General features: G+C 41.2%; 2 protein-coding genes across 2 annotated transcripts in view; one reads left to right on the forward strand and one right to left on the reverse strand.

The window, feature by feature from the left end:
• The window catches only part of LOC126367801 (dnaJ homolog subfamily C member 1), a 215,951-nt gene that overhangs the window by 18,367 nt on the left and 179,806 nt on the right, over positions 1-17,778 (forward strand). The gene's annotated exons all lie outside the window — the stretch shown is intronic.
• Positions 1-17,778, reverse strand: part of LOC126367734 (hemocytin) — a 66,584-nt gene that overhangs the window by 10,920 nt on the left and 37,886 nt on the right. Inside the window, exons 39-63 of the mRNA XM_050011409.1 lie at positions 17,085-17,206; positions 16,292-16,485; positions 15,516-15,692; positions 14,779-14,934; positions 14,043-14,331; positions 13,209-13,383; positions 12,681-12,786; positions 11,936-12,182; positions 11,016-11,249; positions 10,401-10,620; positions 9,799-9,947; positions 9,110-9,360; positions 8,326-8,543; positions 7,707-7,924; positions 7,103-7,294; positions 6,226-6,353; positions 5,247-5,363; positions 4,471-4,590; positions 3,889-4,038; positions 3,081-3,233; positions 2,343-2,506; positions 1,379-1,508; positions 934-1,020; positions 688-847; positions 323-436 (exon numbers count right to left, since the gene is read on the reverse strand). Coding sequence (XP_049867366.1) covers positions 323-436; positions 688-847; positions 934-1,020; positions 1,379-1,508; positions 2,343-2,506; positions 3,081-3,233; positions 3,889-4,038; positions 4,471-4,590; positions 5,247-5,363; positions 6,226-6,353; positions 7,103-7,294; positions 7,707-7,924; positions 8,326-8,543; positions 9,110-9,360; positions 9,799-9,947; positions 10,401-10,620; positions 11,016-11,249; positions 11,936-12,182; positions 12,681-12,786; positions 13,209-13,383; positions 14,043-14,331; positions 14,779-14,934; positions 15,516-15,692; positions 16,292-16,485; positions 17,085-17,206 — 4,271 coding nt within the window. The remainder of the gene's footprint in view (positions 1-322; positions 437-687; positions 848-933; positions 1,021-1,378; positions 1,509-2,342; positions 2,507-3,080; positions 3,234-3,888; positions 4,039-4,470; positions 4,591-5,246; positions 5,364-6,225; positions 6,354-7,102; positions 7,295-7,706; positions 7,925-8,325; positions 8,544-9,109; positions 9,361-9,798; positions 9,948-10,400; positions 10,621-11,015; positions 11,250-11,935; positions 12,183-12,680; positions 12,787-13,208; positions 13,384-14,042; positions 14,332-14,778; positions 14,935-15,515; positions 15,693-16,291; positions 16,486-17,084; positions 17,207-17,778) is intronic.

Consider the following 17,778-nt stretch of genomic DNA (forward strand, 5'->3'; position numbering starts at 1 on the left):
CTAAAAAGCCTGGGACATAGACATCTCGTATGTAATACATCTCTTTCTTACCATAATATAAAAGAACAAATACTTACTTTATTACACACACAAGATATACATAGAAACAAAAGACAAACAAACTTATTGCTAAGTAGCAATCCTTTTCAGGCAAAGGGTAGAAACTCTTCATCAAAACCAAAAAGTGTCTAAGTCGCTTGTAATCACTTTTAGTAGTCTCAATAAATCTTTGTCTGAAAAATCCGAGGACGTACAATAACACCATCCGTTGTCTTTGTCTTATTGTTTTTTTTTCTTAAATATTTCCAATCAAGCCACTCACCACAAGCATACTCCTTGCATCCATCGGCCCTGGTCTTCTGCTTGAGCACCTGTCCGTGCGCACACTCCATCTCCTTGGGTGGTTCACATTTCTGCTTGTCATGAGTCTTTGGTACTGAAAAAAGATTTATTTTATTAGGTTCCTCACAACTTCACAAGTAAGTAGAAGAAATGTAGAAATCCTATTGTAAAAATACGAGGTAAAGGGTAGAAGACCTTCGATTTTAGGAGGAGATTAAAGCAAGACAAGAGACCACAACTGACTGAACCTTCAATCGATTGAGAGCCTTTGCCCGACTAAGTCATGAAAACTGATGCATCCAAACAAAATCTACACAGCCACAACAGAAAAGCATCAATACTCACCACATTTGTACTCCGGACAGCACTTGCCAGGTTTCGTGGGGATGGTGATCTGGTCTTCGTGCTCCGTGCAGACGGCCTTCGTGCATACGGTCTCCGTGCACGAAATATGCACGGCATTGTCCTCTATTATGCTGCACTTGCACTTCGTGCATGCATCCTCCTGTTTAAGTAAGTTTGGGAGTGTTAATTTGTCATCCGTGAAATTGTTATTCATTTTATTGGATGGGATGCGTGGATTAGGCTCACCTGCCACTCGTCTCCTACGTAGTGAGTCCCAGCAACGTCACACGGGAAGCATTTACCAGGTTCTATGCAGGTGCCGTTGAGTCGAACCTTTTTGAAAAATAACACGAAAAATATTAAGATATTCTTCTTCTTCGTAAACCAGCTATATCTATCTTTTTGTTATAGATGGAGGAACAGCGTACTCCTGGATATGAAATAAAACAAATTCCTACATAATGTATTTATCGCCATTGCGTTAACATAATTTACCAATTTCCAAGGAATATTTTCGTAGATTTGCCAGATAAACATTCTCAACATTTATGTTTTTTCAAGAGATTGAACTTATTAATGTACCTACATTTTTATGGAAAGTCACCGACCGTCAAATGAAGATGCTTGGAAAAATAATAATGTGATAAACTCATAATTAGCATGGTATGTTAGTATCCTTGTGACTACGTACCTTTCCGGGCGGACAGAAACAACCCTCAGTATATTCCTTGGAGTCACACTTCTTCGCACTATCTTTTTGAAGGTAACTGTCGCAGGTTTCTTCACACTTCATGCACGCATTGTACTCTAGAGGTTCCGAACTGTAGAACAGACGAAGCATTTTATATCTTTTTTCTTTTATCATTAGTGGACTTTCGCTAAATTAGGTAAAATTGAAATTCAAATTCAAAATATTTATTTCGGAAACTAGTCCATATTTAGTTAGTAACAAAAAGCTTAACCTAGTATTAGTAACAGATTCGAAAATAATACGCAGCAGTCATAATATAGCTAGGCTCCCCACAATTGTTTTCTTGACGATGGATTAGTACCTTTCGTCAATTCCTTTCATTTTCGATACTTCAATACTTAGTTGTCTGCGATGCCTGCACGGGATGCGTTATCGCAAGCTGCGTGATATTTGGATCGTGTACTAGGTTCAAGATAAATTATGAAATTCTGATTAAGTACTAAATAAAGACAGATTTAAAACTAACGAAAAACATTTTCTTTGTTCTATTTAACTTATTTACAAATTTTAATCAAGAAAAACGTAACAATAAGTCCGACATTTTATCACGTTTTTCTATGACGTCACAGTGTGCTTTTTCATACAAATTCCATAGTCATTTCGTGTTTTGACGTTTAGAAAAAAGTAACTGATGAAACTAGTTGGAAACTAGCCTATTACTTATTGGTTTCAATCAATAGACCCAGCGAAAGCCGTGTAGTTATACGATAAACATCGTGCGTCTATTGGACGAATCCCAGAATACTCGTCACTCCTTAGCGGCTGAAGACTAAAGTAAGAGGGGGTGACGTAAAGCTCGGCATCGGGTACGAATTGGTGCAGAGCGGAGAGTTACTGTTCTGTACACAGTATCTACTCCATGCTTGTGGCTCTGCCCACTCCAGTAACAATTACGAGGACTCACCAGTTGTAAGGACACAAGCCGTCCCTCCAATCCAGACAGACGTGTTGCCTCCTGCACTCGGCCGCGTATCTTTCCAGTATGGGACACGCGTTGGTAGAGTTCTGGGCGCATAGTTCCTCTTCGCAAGACGCCACGTATAAGTGAGGATCTATTAGCGCGTGGCACTGGAATGGAATTTAGATGACATTGAGATGTCAATTTCGACGATGTTATTAAATCACTAAATATAAGATTTAAACCAGGTTAAAATCTTTTCTTTAGGTTTAAATTTAGAACATAACAGGCAGCGTCTTCTTTTCTGGGCACAGGCAGTACCCTCAATCAACAGGAGCATTCTCCACGCTGATCCACTGCGTGATAATGGAGGTGTTAAAAATATCTGTTTAAGAAGAATGTGAGGGTCTATAAAGACTACATGGAGTCAATGACTAAATATGGACTAGTTTCCAAATATTTTGAATTTGAATTTTGAATTTGAATTCCTCTAAAAACAATATTGCTATTTGACGTTTGTGACATTGCGCAGTTATATTTATATGCGGAAATGTCATCATCATATCAATTTAAGAGCCACGCTCTTGTCAGTGCAGCATTTTCCATGCTACTTTTTTTAGGAAAAAAATAGGGCAGTGGAAAAAACAAGAAATGAAATGGAAAATGGGCGGAAATGTCAAGTTTCAATATTGCTTTTTTAGATGAATTGCTTCAATTTGGCCTTTCTAACCCTCCAGTACTCACCGCTCCAAACTTGTCGGCATTGAGTAGGTTCTTACACGGGTTGAAGTCCTCTGGTAGCGGTATGCAGGCGGGCGGGGGCGGCGGCGCGGTGCACAGCTTGCCTGCTGGCAGGAGCCGCAGGGCTTCAGGCGACGCTTCCCAGCTGTGGCCGAACTGTTGACAGAGGTAGATTGGTAAAAATCTAATGTAAGTTTATATACGGATAACAAATATCGAGAGTGTAAATCTATATTTGCCAATTGCTTTGATTATATGTTTACACTATAACCCTTTGCGCAGCGTTTAACTGAAAAATTATAGTGTTATATTTATTCTCTAAAGATCAGAGAGAAGAAAACTTATTTCCAGTCAAAATTGCCTTTTTCCACAACGAAGCAATTCATCTAAGAAAGCAATATTTCTATTTGACAGTTGTTTGCATTGCGCACTTACTTTTATATGCGCAAATGTCCAATATTTCTAGATGAATTGCTTTGATGTGGCCATTTTTACAGACTTCAAAAAAGGAGGAGGTTCTTAGTTCGACCGTATATATTTTTTTTATATGTTTGTTCGGGCATAACTTCGTCGTATATGAACCGATTTTGATAATTCTTTTTTAACCCCCTAGTTCTAAACATTTTTGTCGTTCTGGTTTGTAGTTTAGTTTGCCCGTATTCATAATATTCCTAATTACCTAGTTCTTAAATCTTTTGGTTTCTTGATAAATTATCATTAGGATCAATGCTGTGTCAATGCACATTGGTCCTTAACGGTAGGTATCTAAGAGTGAATAAATATGACGACGTAAGTCGCCCAGTGTACATACCTCATCGACAACATCAGTGGTGGTCCCATTACTGGTGAGCAGATGTTCCAAGTCGCCGGCGCAGACGCCGCACAGCCCCTCAGTACGGTTGCCGTACAGGTAAGATGGCACGCGCACGTAGAAGCCCATGTTCTCTTGGGTCACTATCAGCTGTGAAACAAAGTACGGTTTTAAAATATGGTAATTAAAGTCAAGGCAGTGTAATAAGTCGAAATGTCTTCTAAATACTTTATAACTACGCGTTGCGCTACGCCTCGCCGTGGTAGATCAGTTGGAAGAACGTTTAACTCTTACTATGAGGTCGCAGGTTCGAATTCTAGCGTGGGCTTAAACGGATTTAAGAATTTGTTTCAGAATTCATGTTTGGATCCTAACTGATACCACGTGTTATCACGTGCTCAGCGGTGAAGGAAAACCCGTATTCTCGAGAAATGCGTTTCTGAAGTGACCTAACCGGTATTGGGCTGGGTTTTTCCTTCGTGGGTTGAAAGTTCAGACAGGCAGTCGCTTCTATAAAAATTCGGACCTGTCAAATCTTCAAGTTAAGTAAGTAAATACCCAATTGTAAAAAAAAAAACTTACCTCTACATGGTCTTCAGGGAGGTATACAGACACATCATTTCCATTCACTTGAGATATGACAATCCAGTCCTTCTTGAGAGGAAACTTGAAGACGGCTTTGTTGTCTACAGTCGGTATCAACTGTGAAACATAGTATTATTTTAGAACATAAATAGGTGTTGTTTTAAACGAATATTAACCTTTTAAGAAATCAGCCCAAAACACAATCGACGAATCCCATCGAATCAAAACGAATCCCGATCTATGCCTAGAGTTATTAAAACAATTTCTAATTCACCATTCATTTTATGTTTATACTTGTTGGTTATTGTTTTCTTCTAATTGTGCGGGTTGTGAGGTGGAATACAAGCCTCATCAACCCTGGTGTCAGGGTTATGATTGAGCCGCCAAAGGCCCCTGATATGGCTCATGTAACGATTACTCACTTACATCACTAAATAGTAACCGGGTCCAAAGGCTTAACGTGCCTTCCGAAGTACAAAGTTGGTTATTGTGTATTTATAGGATTTATATTGTTGATTTTAAGTTAGATTTTATTAGTTCTCTCAACTGAGATGCTCAAGTCTCTGTTTTTATATAAGAACTGTCATATTGCCATGATCTTGAGAGCAGTCTCTAAGCTGAGATTAGTTTATTAATACTATTTGTATTTAATTAAAGCACATATCTATCTGTATTTACCACACTAGAACGAATAAATATATTTCATTTCATGGAGTCGTCAGAATCGTATACGAAATCCTTGAGAAGACCATATTATTGCGAATCAATGTTACCTTGTGAGTAACATCGTCCTTCACAACTCGCACGACGTTGTTACCGTGAACGAGGGAGATGTCTACGAGACAAACCGAGGAATCGCTGCCTTCACACTTTCCGTTCGTAGCGAATATCTGAAAACAATATAATTATAATCAGTTTCTGAAGGGCCCTTGCCTAGATGCCTATATGGCAGAGTCAAATTCAAACTCAAAAATATCTTTATTCAATAGGTAACATAGTTACACTTTGAATCGTCAATTTTTACATAACGAACGTTTCATCCGCCTAAAACTACTGCAGAGACTATTCCAGATATCCAACAGGTAAGTTATCTGTGCTGCAGTCATCCGCATCACATTACAACATCGCTAACAATATAGGCAGTATTCTGTCGTTCTGTCGTATCTGGTGGGCACAGGCCTCCCCTCAATCAACCAGAGGGGGTATGGAGCGTACTCCACCACGCTGCTCCACTGCGGTTTCGTGGAGGTGTTTTTACGGCTAGTAGCCGGGATCAACGGTAACGTGCCATCCGATGTAGGGAATCATCTTATTTTCTCAGACAATCAGGTGATTCAAGCCTGTAAAGTCCTTAACAAGCAGTGGACAGTCTCACAAAGTGATTTCGACAATGTCCCCATCGGGAATCGAACCCGGACCTACAGATCGTGAGCCTAATGCTCTTACCGCATAAAAGCAAGCGAGACAAACACTCCGCGCGCACTGCTCTGTAATCCTTTGTGGCTTACGGGCATTTAGACTAAAGTAAGACCCCAGACGGGGTGAGGTAAATCTAGCTCGGTGCCCGATACGAGTTGGTGCGTTGGTGGTACACATAGTATTATTCTTTACTTTTATTTGGACCATTATTTAAAACTTTAAGAACTGTAAGAGAAGTAAGCAAAGGAATGTGTTAGGAATTCCACAGTCTCTACTTACCCCGGTGGGAAATAGGCGAGAATGTATGTATGTTAGGAACTATAGTGAACCCACCTGATTCTTGTATATGCCAGACTCGTTCATCTCCCTATACGCGATGTAGGTGCAGTTCCCAAGGAACGGGAGGTCGTCGCCTTGGAAGGTGAGGTACTTGGCCGGGTTGCCCTGGTTGTTGCACAGACCTGTACAGAGAATTAAAAATGTTGAAGTAATTGAAAAATGGCCTCCGTGGTCCACTGGTTGAACGTTGTGCTCACGATCCGGAGGTTCCGGGTTCGAATCCCGGTGGGGACAAATCACTTTGTGAATCAGTTTGTTTAGGACATTACAGGCTGATCACCTGATTGTCCAAAAGTAAGATGATCCCAGTTATTGCTTACTGGTGTAAGTACGTAGTCGTTCATGAATCATGTCAGGGGCATATGGCGGCTGAATAATAACCCTGACATCAGGGTTGATGGGGTTGGTAATCCACCTCACAATCCACACGATAGAAGAAGAATGGAAAAAGAAAACATGGTTGACGAGAGTATTTATTGGGGTGTTTCCGAAAACATCTTAAAGGAGAGTGACGTGTCAACGTTATTATATGACGTTTCTTTGTCTTTTATAGTCGTAAGGCCGAAAGTCCTTGAAAATCCAAATTCCATCGTTTACTACTATGTCTGAAAATGTCGACCGCAAGAGGTTATTCCCTTGCCACTTCAGCATCGCATCATTCTATAAATCTATTCGGTGAAACGTTCGGCTTCGGGTAGGTAACCTTAATCAGGTTTTTGTTAAAGACTCTGAAATTCGGGGGGTACCCTGACGAGCTTTTTTACCAGCTAAGGAGTGAAAGCCATTTGAATAAATAGTTAAAGTGAAAACAGTAGAGTACTGCAGCAGTAATGTTTCAAGTCTGCCTCTAGAGATAGTATCTGGTACTTACAGTCGGCGCAGTCCTGTGGCGCCACACAAGTGTCTCCCTTCCTGAGCTTGCCCTCAGGACAGTAGCAGCCGGGGAAGCACTGGCCGTCCTCTACGGGGCAGGTGCGCTGGGCTGCGCTTAGCTCAGAGCAAGATGGCTCGCAGCGGCGCCGGTAGCAGTCGTAGTGGACCAAGGGCGCTGGGCACTCCGCCGCTGGAAGAGTTTAAAGATTGTGATGAATATTTGGAATGACTTTCCTATTTTATTCTTGGCTTGACTAACAATATTGCCTAATGCTAAAAAAGTATTGTGAAATTAAGTAAATGGCAGGCGTGAACAGGATTAGAACTGTAGGTAAGTTCTACCCAAATACAATTTGTATTAAGAATTACATTTGACATTGAAGTCCTTTCGGATGGATACGATGTACTTTTATTGCGGTAGGTCTTGTATGGGCTGTTCTCTCTCGCCTCATATGGAGTGAGGGAGAAGACGTAATTCCTAAGATAACTTTAACGATATGGTCAGGATAACATACAGCTCTCATCCAAATCAATCCAAACGGAATAAATTTACTCACAAGCTTTGTAAAATTCATTAAACTAACCTATGTCTTTCTACTTACGACAATCCATCTGCATCCTCCAGTCGTCGAGATCGATGCCCTTCTCGTTAGCCAAGCACTGCGCTACCAAAGTGTCCAGGAACAGACATCGGCACTCCTCCTCGGTCTTCTTGGTGCCGTTCACCACCAGCTCGGAGCACTCGCAGATCTTCTCCAGACAAATGCTCCTCCATTTGTCCAGGTTGAGGACGTTGCCGCAGCGTGAGATTGGTTCTTTGCTGAAGAAAGTTGGAGTTGTCGTTAAAAAATATTGATGATCACAAATGTTTCGCGTGATCCAAGGAATGACAGCTATGATTATCACAGGATCAGTTTGAACATACAAAAGAATATTACTGCTAGCTTGTTTGGTAGTTCGACTTTATCTCGATTAGAGCACAAAAGTTAAAAGATTCTTATAATTTAATAATTTAGTCTCTTAAAATAAATATTGATGTAGTTAGAAATATCAGATGTTTATGGTCATTGATCACCGAGTGTTCGAAGCTGCTGTTTTTAGAAGTCGTCTAAGAAATGGTACAAAATTGAAACAGTTACTTTCAGGACCAATTTTTCTTGTCTGACTAACCGAATTATATTTATTATATTATAAGTAAAATAAATAACCTCACAAACTTACACAATAGCAGCACACATCTCCCACACGCGATTCTGCTTATTAGCATCGATGACCTTGGCTTCACAGGCATCGTCCCTCAGTCCGGGCCTGGCCCATGAGCGGCCAAACTCCTCGATACTGAATGCAAACCTGCCATCTGGCATGCGACGGTCGTCTGTCACGTCATCGCTGTAGTACCCGCATAAGCCGTCGACGGCATCCTTGTATTTTGATGATACCTGATAAAATATTATAACCGTGAGATACGTTTGTTAGTCTACCCATAAAAAAAATGTATAAACGTATGTGTGTGTGTGTTATTAAAAAATGTAACGTGGTTTAACCAAACTCTTTTCAACTACCTTTGTCGCGCCTTTTTATCACATTTAAAAGATTTTTTGACGTGCTTTTTGCAGATTTGCAGCATATGGTATTCACTATTTGGTCGGACAAAGCGCTTGGGCGAGCGCTGGGGGGTCTAATCCGGTACAAAATTTAAGACGACTGGCCTGAGGGTGCCCAGTACGGCGTGAGAAACATCATGCCCTTTCAATGGTGCATTCGTGTGTTGCCAAAATGTTGGTTAGGGTGTTGCTTATTACAATTAAGACCATATCACTATAGATTATTAACAGTTTCAGTGACACGACGACTACAGGCGCGCGATGTCTCCATACTGTCAATCGTAGGTGCCATACTATTAAACTCAAATTGCAAAATATCTTTATTTACTTGAAAACATAGTTCAACACTTTGAATCGTGATTTTTTGTACGGTCCTCTCTAAAAGTGTTAATAACACTTACCCCAATCTTGATATTCCCATCCGGCGTGTAATACACAATGAAGTAATATTTCCTAGACTTGATGGTCAAACCGTTGCCAATCTTGTTGACGTCGAAGCTGTTCTTCTGGAAGCATATCTTGGTGGTCTGCTCGACGGTGTATTCGTAGTTGTTGTATTGGATCATCAGGTCGGGTTTGACGAGGATTTTTTCGTCATCTTGTTGGACCATGAGTTGGTATTGACAGCCGTCCATCGTGCACATCTTGCGGACTGTTGCGGGAGAAATTTCGTTTGATGAAATGGTAATGGTATAAAGGTATCCAAATTCTGGCTGATTGCCAAATTTGTTAAGGTATCTACAAGTTAAGTTCAAGTTAAGAGAGACAGAACAGTTAAGAGAGACAGAAAAAACGCTACGTTGGCACATTCAACAGCTCTTGACAACAGATGTTGGCTTAAATAACGCTTGTTCTTTTCAAAAGAATCCAAATTTAACTCAAATTCGTGTTCATTTAAATTGATTTAAATCAACTAATCAAAAATTGTGATGGAACCCGCTGAAACAAAGAACTACCGCAACGAAATGTGAAGTTCTCCATTAACCTTGCTGAAACATTTTAATGTTCGGATTTCGGTTGAAAAGGGAAGCTTGGCTATCATGATGTTACATCCATAGAAATAATAAGTACTTAATATTGAGGCCCTCACCTAACACGGCCCAGGCGTTAAACTTGCTGTCGCGAGCGAGGACGTGGAAGCAAGGGTCGAACTTGTACTCGCTGCCGTCGAACGTATTGAACGTGCGCCCCGTCATGTTGCAGAATGTCAGGCGCTCCGGTGGGGGCACGCATATGTATCTGTGGGGAGAATTATCAAATCAATTAATTAGCTCGGTTGGTGGCAATTATTAATAGAATTAGATACCAAAAATGCGCCTAACTGAATACCAGCTTTCGCTTCATCTGTACTCACCCGAGTATTCATATGCTCGGGAGTACTGTTGACTCTACAACCCGCATTTTGTGTCCGATTTTAAGAAAGAAACATTTTTTACTTCTGGACACCACAGACACAGACCGACAGGTACATTACATTCCACACAGGACAGAAACCACACGGAAATCAATACACAGAAAAAAAGAAAAAATAAACAAAACAAAAAGAAAACCAAGATCAAAAATCATTAACAAAAAAAAAGAAAAACAAACCAAAATCATAATAATAATAATCATGTTATGTTCATCTTAGATCACAACGAATCATGTTCTAGTGGAACATACACAGACATGTCTATATGCTGTTATACTCACTGTGGACACTGGTTAGGTCGTAGCGGCACGTCATCCAGTTTGAGCGTGTACTGCGGAGGACAGATTGGTGGCGAACAATCCACGGGGGCAGGGGTGGACCCCGGCAGGAAGGGGGGAGGCAAGTTGGGGATGCACTTGAACTGACGGCACTGTTCCTGCTTGGGGGCAACTGTTGGAGCCGCTGTGGGGGATATAGTTGTTGGCGGCAGCGGAATTGGTGCTGTGGGAGAAATAGTTGAAATTGTTATTAGCGTTTTTCGCTCTATGATTGAGTTTGGAGCTTGATTGATGAGGCAGGACAGAAAGCTAGTACAGATGATTAAGTTTTAAGATGGTTTAAATACAAGTTAATTACTAGGTAGGTAAAAAATAACATAACTGTAAAAAGGTACCTGTTACCGATGAAAAAAAATAAATTTTTTCTTGTTAGAAAAGTTTAATGTTCCCAGGTCATTCAAAAGTCAGATGCCATATCTTTATCTTTTTTTTTCAAAGAGGAATAATAATAAATAAAAATAAAATCAGAGTGTCAAACGCAACTATACGATTTACAACCTGTTCAAACTAATATACAAGTGCCTAGAGGCGAAAACGTAATATAATTTTCATACTTACTGACTCCTCCTTTAGAGTATCCTCCTTTAGAGTAGCCCCCTTTAGAATAACCGCTTTTTTTGGAGTATCCTCCCTTGGAGTATCCGCCCTTGGAGCGTCCTCCTTTGGTGTATCTCGAGTAGGAGTTGCGAGGTCTCGGCGGAGGGAGGTCTGAGGACGCGTGTGAGTAAGAGCTAGGGTTGACGTAACGCACGAAGTACCCTGGTGGACATTCCACCACTGGACACGCTACCGCTGTGGAAAAATGTGGTTTTATCAATCAATCACTAATATTTTATTGCACAAAGACATAAAGTATAGGACATGTACAAACGAATAAAATAAGCACAACAGGCGGCCTTATTGCTAAACAGCAATTTCTGGCAGGCAACCTTAAGGTGAAAGAACTTTATGTATTGGAGCGCGGGATGGTGCAATACAAAAATAATAGGAAAAGGTTTTATTATAAACTTTGTTAAATGTTTAGTTAATTTACATATTGAGACGATCTTTTGAGCTATACGTTTTATTACGTTTGTAGACACCAATTTAATTTTTAAGGCATTTATGTACAAATCTTTTTTACTACTGTATTTGGACGGGTATGCTTTATTAAAAAAAAAGCATAACTAGCTAAAAAAAAAAAGCTTTATGCTTTATGCATAGCATAGCTTTTATTAAAAAGTAGCATGGAGAGTATTTTGAATGGAAAATGCTACACCGACAAGAGCGTGGCTCTTAAATTGATGATGATGATTCTTTTATTAGATGAAATTAACTGGTTTTCTTGACTTCGTGATTCATTTACGCCTATTTGCCAGTTTGCTTAACCATGCAAATAATCTTTCTGGTTTTCAAAGGACTAACATCCATTTCGTTGCTGACTTGAGAAATCCATTAAATAAACTCTGCGAAAATAACTTATTCGCTTTGTCACTTACGTTTGGCAGTAGTAACTTCAGGTGTAGGAGTAGTAGTGACTACTGGCGCGGGAGTAGGCTCGACAGTGGTCAACACAATCGGCTTCGACTCGTCGCAGTGCTTCTCATCATCGGGACAGTCCTGGAGCCCGTCGCACCACTTCTCCAGAGGCAGACAGATCTTGCTAGTCGGACATATGCGGGAGCCAGCCTGGCACGGCTCACAGACGCATTCGCAGGTCGCTTTCACTAGTTTTGGGACGAGATTCTGTAGGGGCACGGGGGGAGTTTAAATTACTGCGTATTTTGTAAACGGGGTCCTGCAATCATTAACTACTTGGCCGGACAAATGGGGAGTGCTGAAGGCTCTCACCCGGTATAATGTTTAAGACAACAGGCCTGAGGGTGCCCAGTTGGGCGCGAACCTCGGCTCAAGGCGTCGTCGGAGAGGAAAATATTTGTAAAAATAATCGGCCCTAGTGGGTCGATAGCGACAAGCGCTGATTGAGGGAAATCATCGACCACGCCGGCGGGGTCGGTATCGGGGTCCTGAAGTGTTTGGTGTCGCGAGCTGATTGGCCGCCTCTATGGCAGTAATCAAGTCGTCGGGAAGTTAGTGACACCGTAACGAAAACTTTGAGGGATAATTCAGACCACGGTTCTGAGCTGATATCAAGTGGAAGTTTCACACACGTTCACGTTTTTATTTATGTTATAATATTATACAACTATGTATAAACTAAGTATGTTATAATATTATACTTACAGGCGCACAGTTGCATTCTTTGAAGGGTTTGCAGTCGGTGACACCGCCGAGTTTGCACATGCATTCGTCGCAGTTGGTACCGTGGAAGGTGGACCCTACTGCATATCTGGAGGACACAGAATATTATAAGGGCTTCATATAATTGCGTGTATTAAACGATTGATGAATGTGGAGGAAGACATACTTCCCGTTTGTCAGGATCGATCCTGACATTCCAAATGGAATTCCATAGTCTCTGCTTACCTCGGTGGGAAATAGGCATTTTTTTAATCAACAAGGTGGACTATTTTTATACGGGTGACAATCATTTTACGGTTTACAGTTTACAGCCTAGCTGGGCACAGGCGTCCCCTAAATCAACCGGAGGTGTTACTCCACCACGCTGCTCCACTGCGGGTTGATGGGCGCGTTTTTATGGCTAATAGCCGGGATAGCTTATTGACAGAAATATAAAAGACAGAGCAAGTGGCTCAAGCATCATCCATGTACTTGGCCGGACAAATCTAACAAAAAGATTGCAGTACTCACGACATAAAAGCAACGACGCAAGGGCACTGGTCTCGAGTGACACAATTCTCGCCGTCATAGTACTTCGCAGATGTGGAGTTGCAGACGCACTCGGTACTGTGGACGCCGGGACATAGCTCGCAGAACGGAGTGGCGGCGGTCGATGTTAATTGCGGGGGTGCTGTTGAAGGCGGTGCTGGTGGAAAGAATAATAGGCTAGTTTCCAATTTACAACAAGTTTGTAACAAGTTTCGCTTACCTGTGTGACTGGCTCTACAGTGGGGTTAAAATGTCCACATCGAAGCAATTCATCTAAGAAAGCAATATTGCAATTTGACATTTGCCCATATAAAAGTAAGTGCGCAATGCAATCAAATGTCAAATAGCAATATTGCTTTCTTAGGTGAATTGCTACGATGTGGACATCTTAACCCCACTGTAGAGCCAGTCCCACAGGTAGGCGGAACTTGACAAAAACGAGATAACGCTAGGGAGATGATGATCTGACCTATTAATTCCGTGAGATTTCGGTGAGGAGTAGGTACTATGTTCATCTTGCGATGGATGTACCTCTGACTGCCACATTTAGGATATAGTCGTGAGAATATCGCTTAAAATGAAGTGATTTGACTAATCAGAAACAAATTATTGTCATGAATATCACGTGCTCAGCGGTAAAGGAAAACATCGTGAGGAATCCCACATTACCGAGAAATGCATTTTCGGAAGTATGTAACCTGTATTGGGGTGGTTTTTCCTTCGCTGGTTGGACGGTCAAACTGGCAGTCGCTTCTGTAAAAAGGCGGACCTATCAAATGGAGTAATGCTAAGGAGATGATGATGTTAAGTACTTACGGTAGGGTTCAAAGCATCCAACCGGTTCTACTTTCATTTCGATAGCGTCTTTCCATTTCAGGGGCAAGATCTTGAAGTATCTCGCATGTATTGGAGGTTGGAAGGTGTTGAAGACTACCGACTCTTTATCAAAGTTTCCTGGAAACACCTTTTCGCTTCCATTTTCGTCGACAACCGGGTTGAAGTTTGGAAGGTCGGAGGAATACATAACTTTGTATGACGTCACATGGCCTGATGGACCACCTTTGGTCTTTACGCCGGTTATGTTGCGCGGAGATGTGAAGTCGAACTGGGGACAGGTATAACATGAAACGGTGATAATGTGGTGATAATAAGTGTCAATATATAACAATCAACAATAATTAAGCCTATTATAAATTCCACAACCAGACAATAATAATTAAATGGAATAGATGTGTTAAATGAGTAGAAATCTCCAAAGAATTAAAAAATAAACAACATTGCGCCGTAAAGTTTCCAATTCCATTTGTATCTTGTTGCTAGCTCGCCCTCGAAGATTTGTTGAGATAAATTTACATGGATGAAGTTTGGGGCAAGACAACAAGTATAAGTAGATTTTAGACGGGTCTTTGCGTGGTTTATGAATCTTTTAAATGGAACTTAATGAAAAGTAGCATCATATAAAACACACAGAAATCCACACAGGATCGTTTGTTTTTGTCTGCCATACGCAATAATAATCATATAAAACATCCCAAAACATTTATTCACTAACCATAATCCACTCCCCAGGCATGCTGTACAAGGCTTTCCAGCCGCTTTCCCCATCCAACTTGAAGTTCCTGCGCAGGTCCGGGTTGGAGCTGACCATGATGAGCTCTACTGGTAACTCAGCCGCTAGACCCAGCGGCTCCACGCATTGTATGGGCAACTGCAAATTTTAGATTAGTTTCTGTAATTCTGTTATTTTATGTGTATGATTTTACTGCTGTAATGGTGTTCTTTTGTAAAGCGATGATTTAAACGCTGTAAACTATGCGGCTGGCATAACCAACAAGAGTGACTCAAGCCTCGATAAAAATTAGATTTAAAAAAATATATATTACACTCTAAGTTCAAATCCACAGTATTTAAGAACATAACTTATTCAAATTCTGAATTCTTTCGGGATTCGAGCCCGAACAGGAGTCATCTTATATGTGTTTCCTGCTACGCCCATATCCGAGTCTAGTATTTTTAGATCTTTTCGCAGATTGAGTATTCAGAGAAAAATATCCCTATGCTTCCTTTAATTCCGGCCAAGCATAGTTAGTTAGCATCTGAGGCCAATAAATCACGTCCAAAAAAGTTTCTATTGTTTTAGGGTTCCAATTGCAATGCACTGAAGAAGTTTCGCGATCGCTTTAGAAATCTCTGAACTCCTTCGTATGTGTCATGTTAGTTCGAATTCCCTTGGTTACATTCCATTTTTAAATTCCTTGTTCAACTGTCTCCAAATTCTATAATACTTACAGGTGTAGTGGAGACAATGCTCGGAGTAGTGCTAGGATTCTGGCAGCCGATCAGCTCGAAGCGAACGGCGATGGAGTCATGCCACGACAGTGGCTTGATGCGGACCACCTTCGCTTCTATTGGAGGCTCGATCATCTGCTTCAGTGGTGCTGTCTTGTCTGCTGGGCCGCGGAACACCTGATAAGAGGATTTAGTATTATAAAATGGAGGTTGAAGTTAATGATAGGAAAGTTCGAGTCAACTTGATAGTTCGCTGGAATGCGACGTCTTTCTGCGCTTCTCTGCGTGGCGGCAGCCAGCGTACGTCTGTTTTGTAGTTGTGAAGTCTGTACGCATGTCTGATCCGATATCCATACGCAGCGTGTGCATGCGCTAAATGCTATTTCCAGAAAGCACTTACTTGAACGGGTTGATTTTATTTTTGCATAAATCTAAATACTTTTAGTACGAATCACTCGCATAAGGACTAGATGTTATTAGGTCACTTGCATTTGAATTTAGAATAACTTGGCTGGCTTAGCTGGTAGTTATGTGTCCTATTCGTATTCCCTGCAGCTTGTATTCGGTGGGCATAAACAAATCTTCTCTATCATGCCTTTATTTACGGCGGCAGAAGGCTGTGGGGTGAGGTGCTATTCAATTAAGTTGTACCACTGCCAGGACCGCTTTCCCAGAATGGCTTCTTCAGGCATCATGGTGGAATTCAAATTAGGTATTTTGGAGTTGGCTTTGCCTGAAAGTTACTGAACATGCAAGGTCTATTTTTGCACACATACCTTAGGTTTCCCGTCAGGGCCTTCGACCATGTGGAAGGTGTTCTTATCATCTCCGTACATGACGTTGTAGCTGGTGACGTATTGGTCGAAAAGTGGGCTCCCCTGCATGATCAGGCCGTATATCGGCTCCTTTCGGGGCAACTCTACTTGAATCCACTGATTTGTATCATCAGTTTCTGGCGACCAACTGCCCGCTGAATAGTAAATAGAAATATATATTCATTAAAGTAAATATCTCGCCAAAGGAGAAGCCATGATAGTCCAGTTGGTAGAACGCTTGCATGTCACTTTGAAGTCGCAGGTTCCAATCCAGCACAAGCCTAAACCAATGATTGTCGAATTTGTTTTCGAATTCATGTTTGGATCATAAATGATTATCACGCGCTCAGCGGTGAAGGAAAACATCGTGAGCAAACGCACATTCCCGAGCAAAAACCCGATCTGTCGAATCTTCAGGTTAGGTAAGCGGACCCTGTGAAAAATGCTGGGGAAGATGACGACTTTTAGTGCCTGATACAAATGAGATATTTATTGTTGTTGAATTTATGTACTAGTATTATAATTGACCTAAACGTGAATTTAATTACGAACCGGCGTGTGGTTCAGGCACAAGGGACACTCTTGACATTTATGAGTTAAAAATGAAGTTATGTACAGTTACTGAAACTAAGGCATATTGGCTTGTAACCCAATAGATGCGTGTTTTAGTGATGATAAGAGTAATAAGTTTTTTCTCATAGAACTGTTATGTCTTTTTGAATATAAAAAATATTTAAAGCGAAATCGGACTTACCACTGTCGTGTGAAGGACGCGCGTTGAGTTCCGCGTACTGCGGTTGAAAAAGCTCACTGACGTAGGAGCTCGCTGAGAACGCCGACTCGGGCAGCGGGTTGCTCCACACCAGATTAACGTACCTGCGAGGAAGGAGATATTGGTACCGATCAGTGGCGGCCCTGGCAAAATATTTAGGTGGTGCGAGTACTCATAGTGGCACCCAACAGCTCCTTAAAATACAAAAATTTTCCATTACTTTACAGCCACCAAACTAAATTAAATCTTTTAAAAATGTTTACGGCCACCCGGCATGAGTTTCATGTGGCCGCAATCTAACCCGATGAAGTTAGTTTGCGAGCAGGGTGGACCAGTCTTGGTTGATTTTGGCGCCCCTCCTATTTCGGCGGTGTGGTGGAACACCACCCATTGCCCTAGGGCCGCCACTACCGATTCTGGTTGACCCAAAATTATTTTATTTTGATAGTTCTAAAACTCACTGTCTTTCACTTACAATAAGTGTAAGACACGGATAGAGCTACGTTTAGGTCTGTCAAATTCAAATCACCGGGTTCCCCAAATATTGTTTAAACTGTAACCCTTGAAAGATGCGTGGTCACACGAGTATTTCAAACTGCTTATTGGGAGTTTCACAATTTTGTTATTGTCAAATACTGGAGACATATAATAAATTGATTTCTTTTATTATACAGGG

The sequence above is a fragment of the Pectinophora gossypiella genome, chromosome 6 (genome assembly GCF_024362695.1).
Source record: "Pectinophora gossypiella chromosome 6, ilPecGoss1.1, whole genome shotgun sequence".
Taxonomy (NCBI): Eukaryota; Metazoa; Arthropoda; class Insecta; order Lepidoptera; family Gelechiidae; genus Pectinophora; species Pectinophora gossypiella.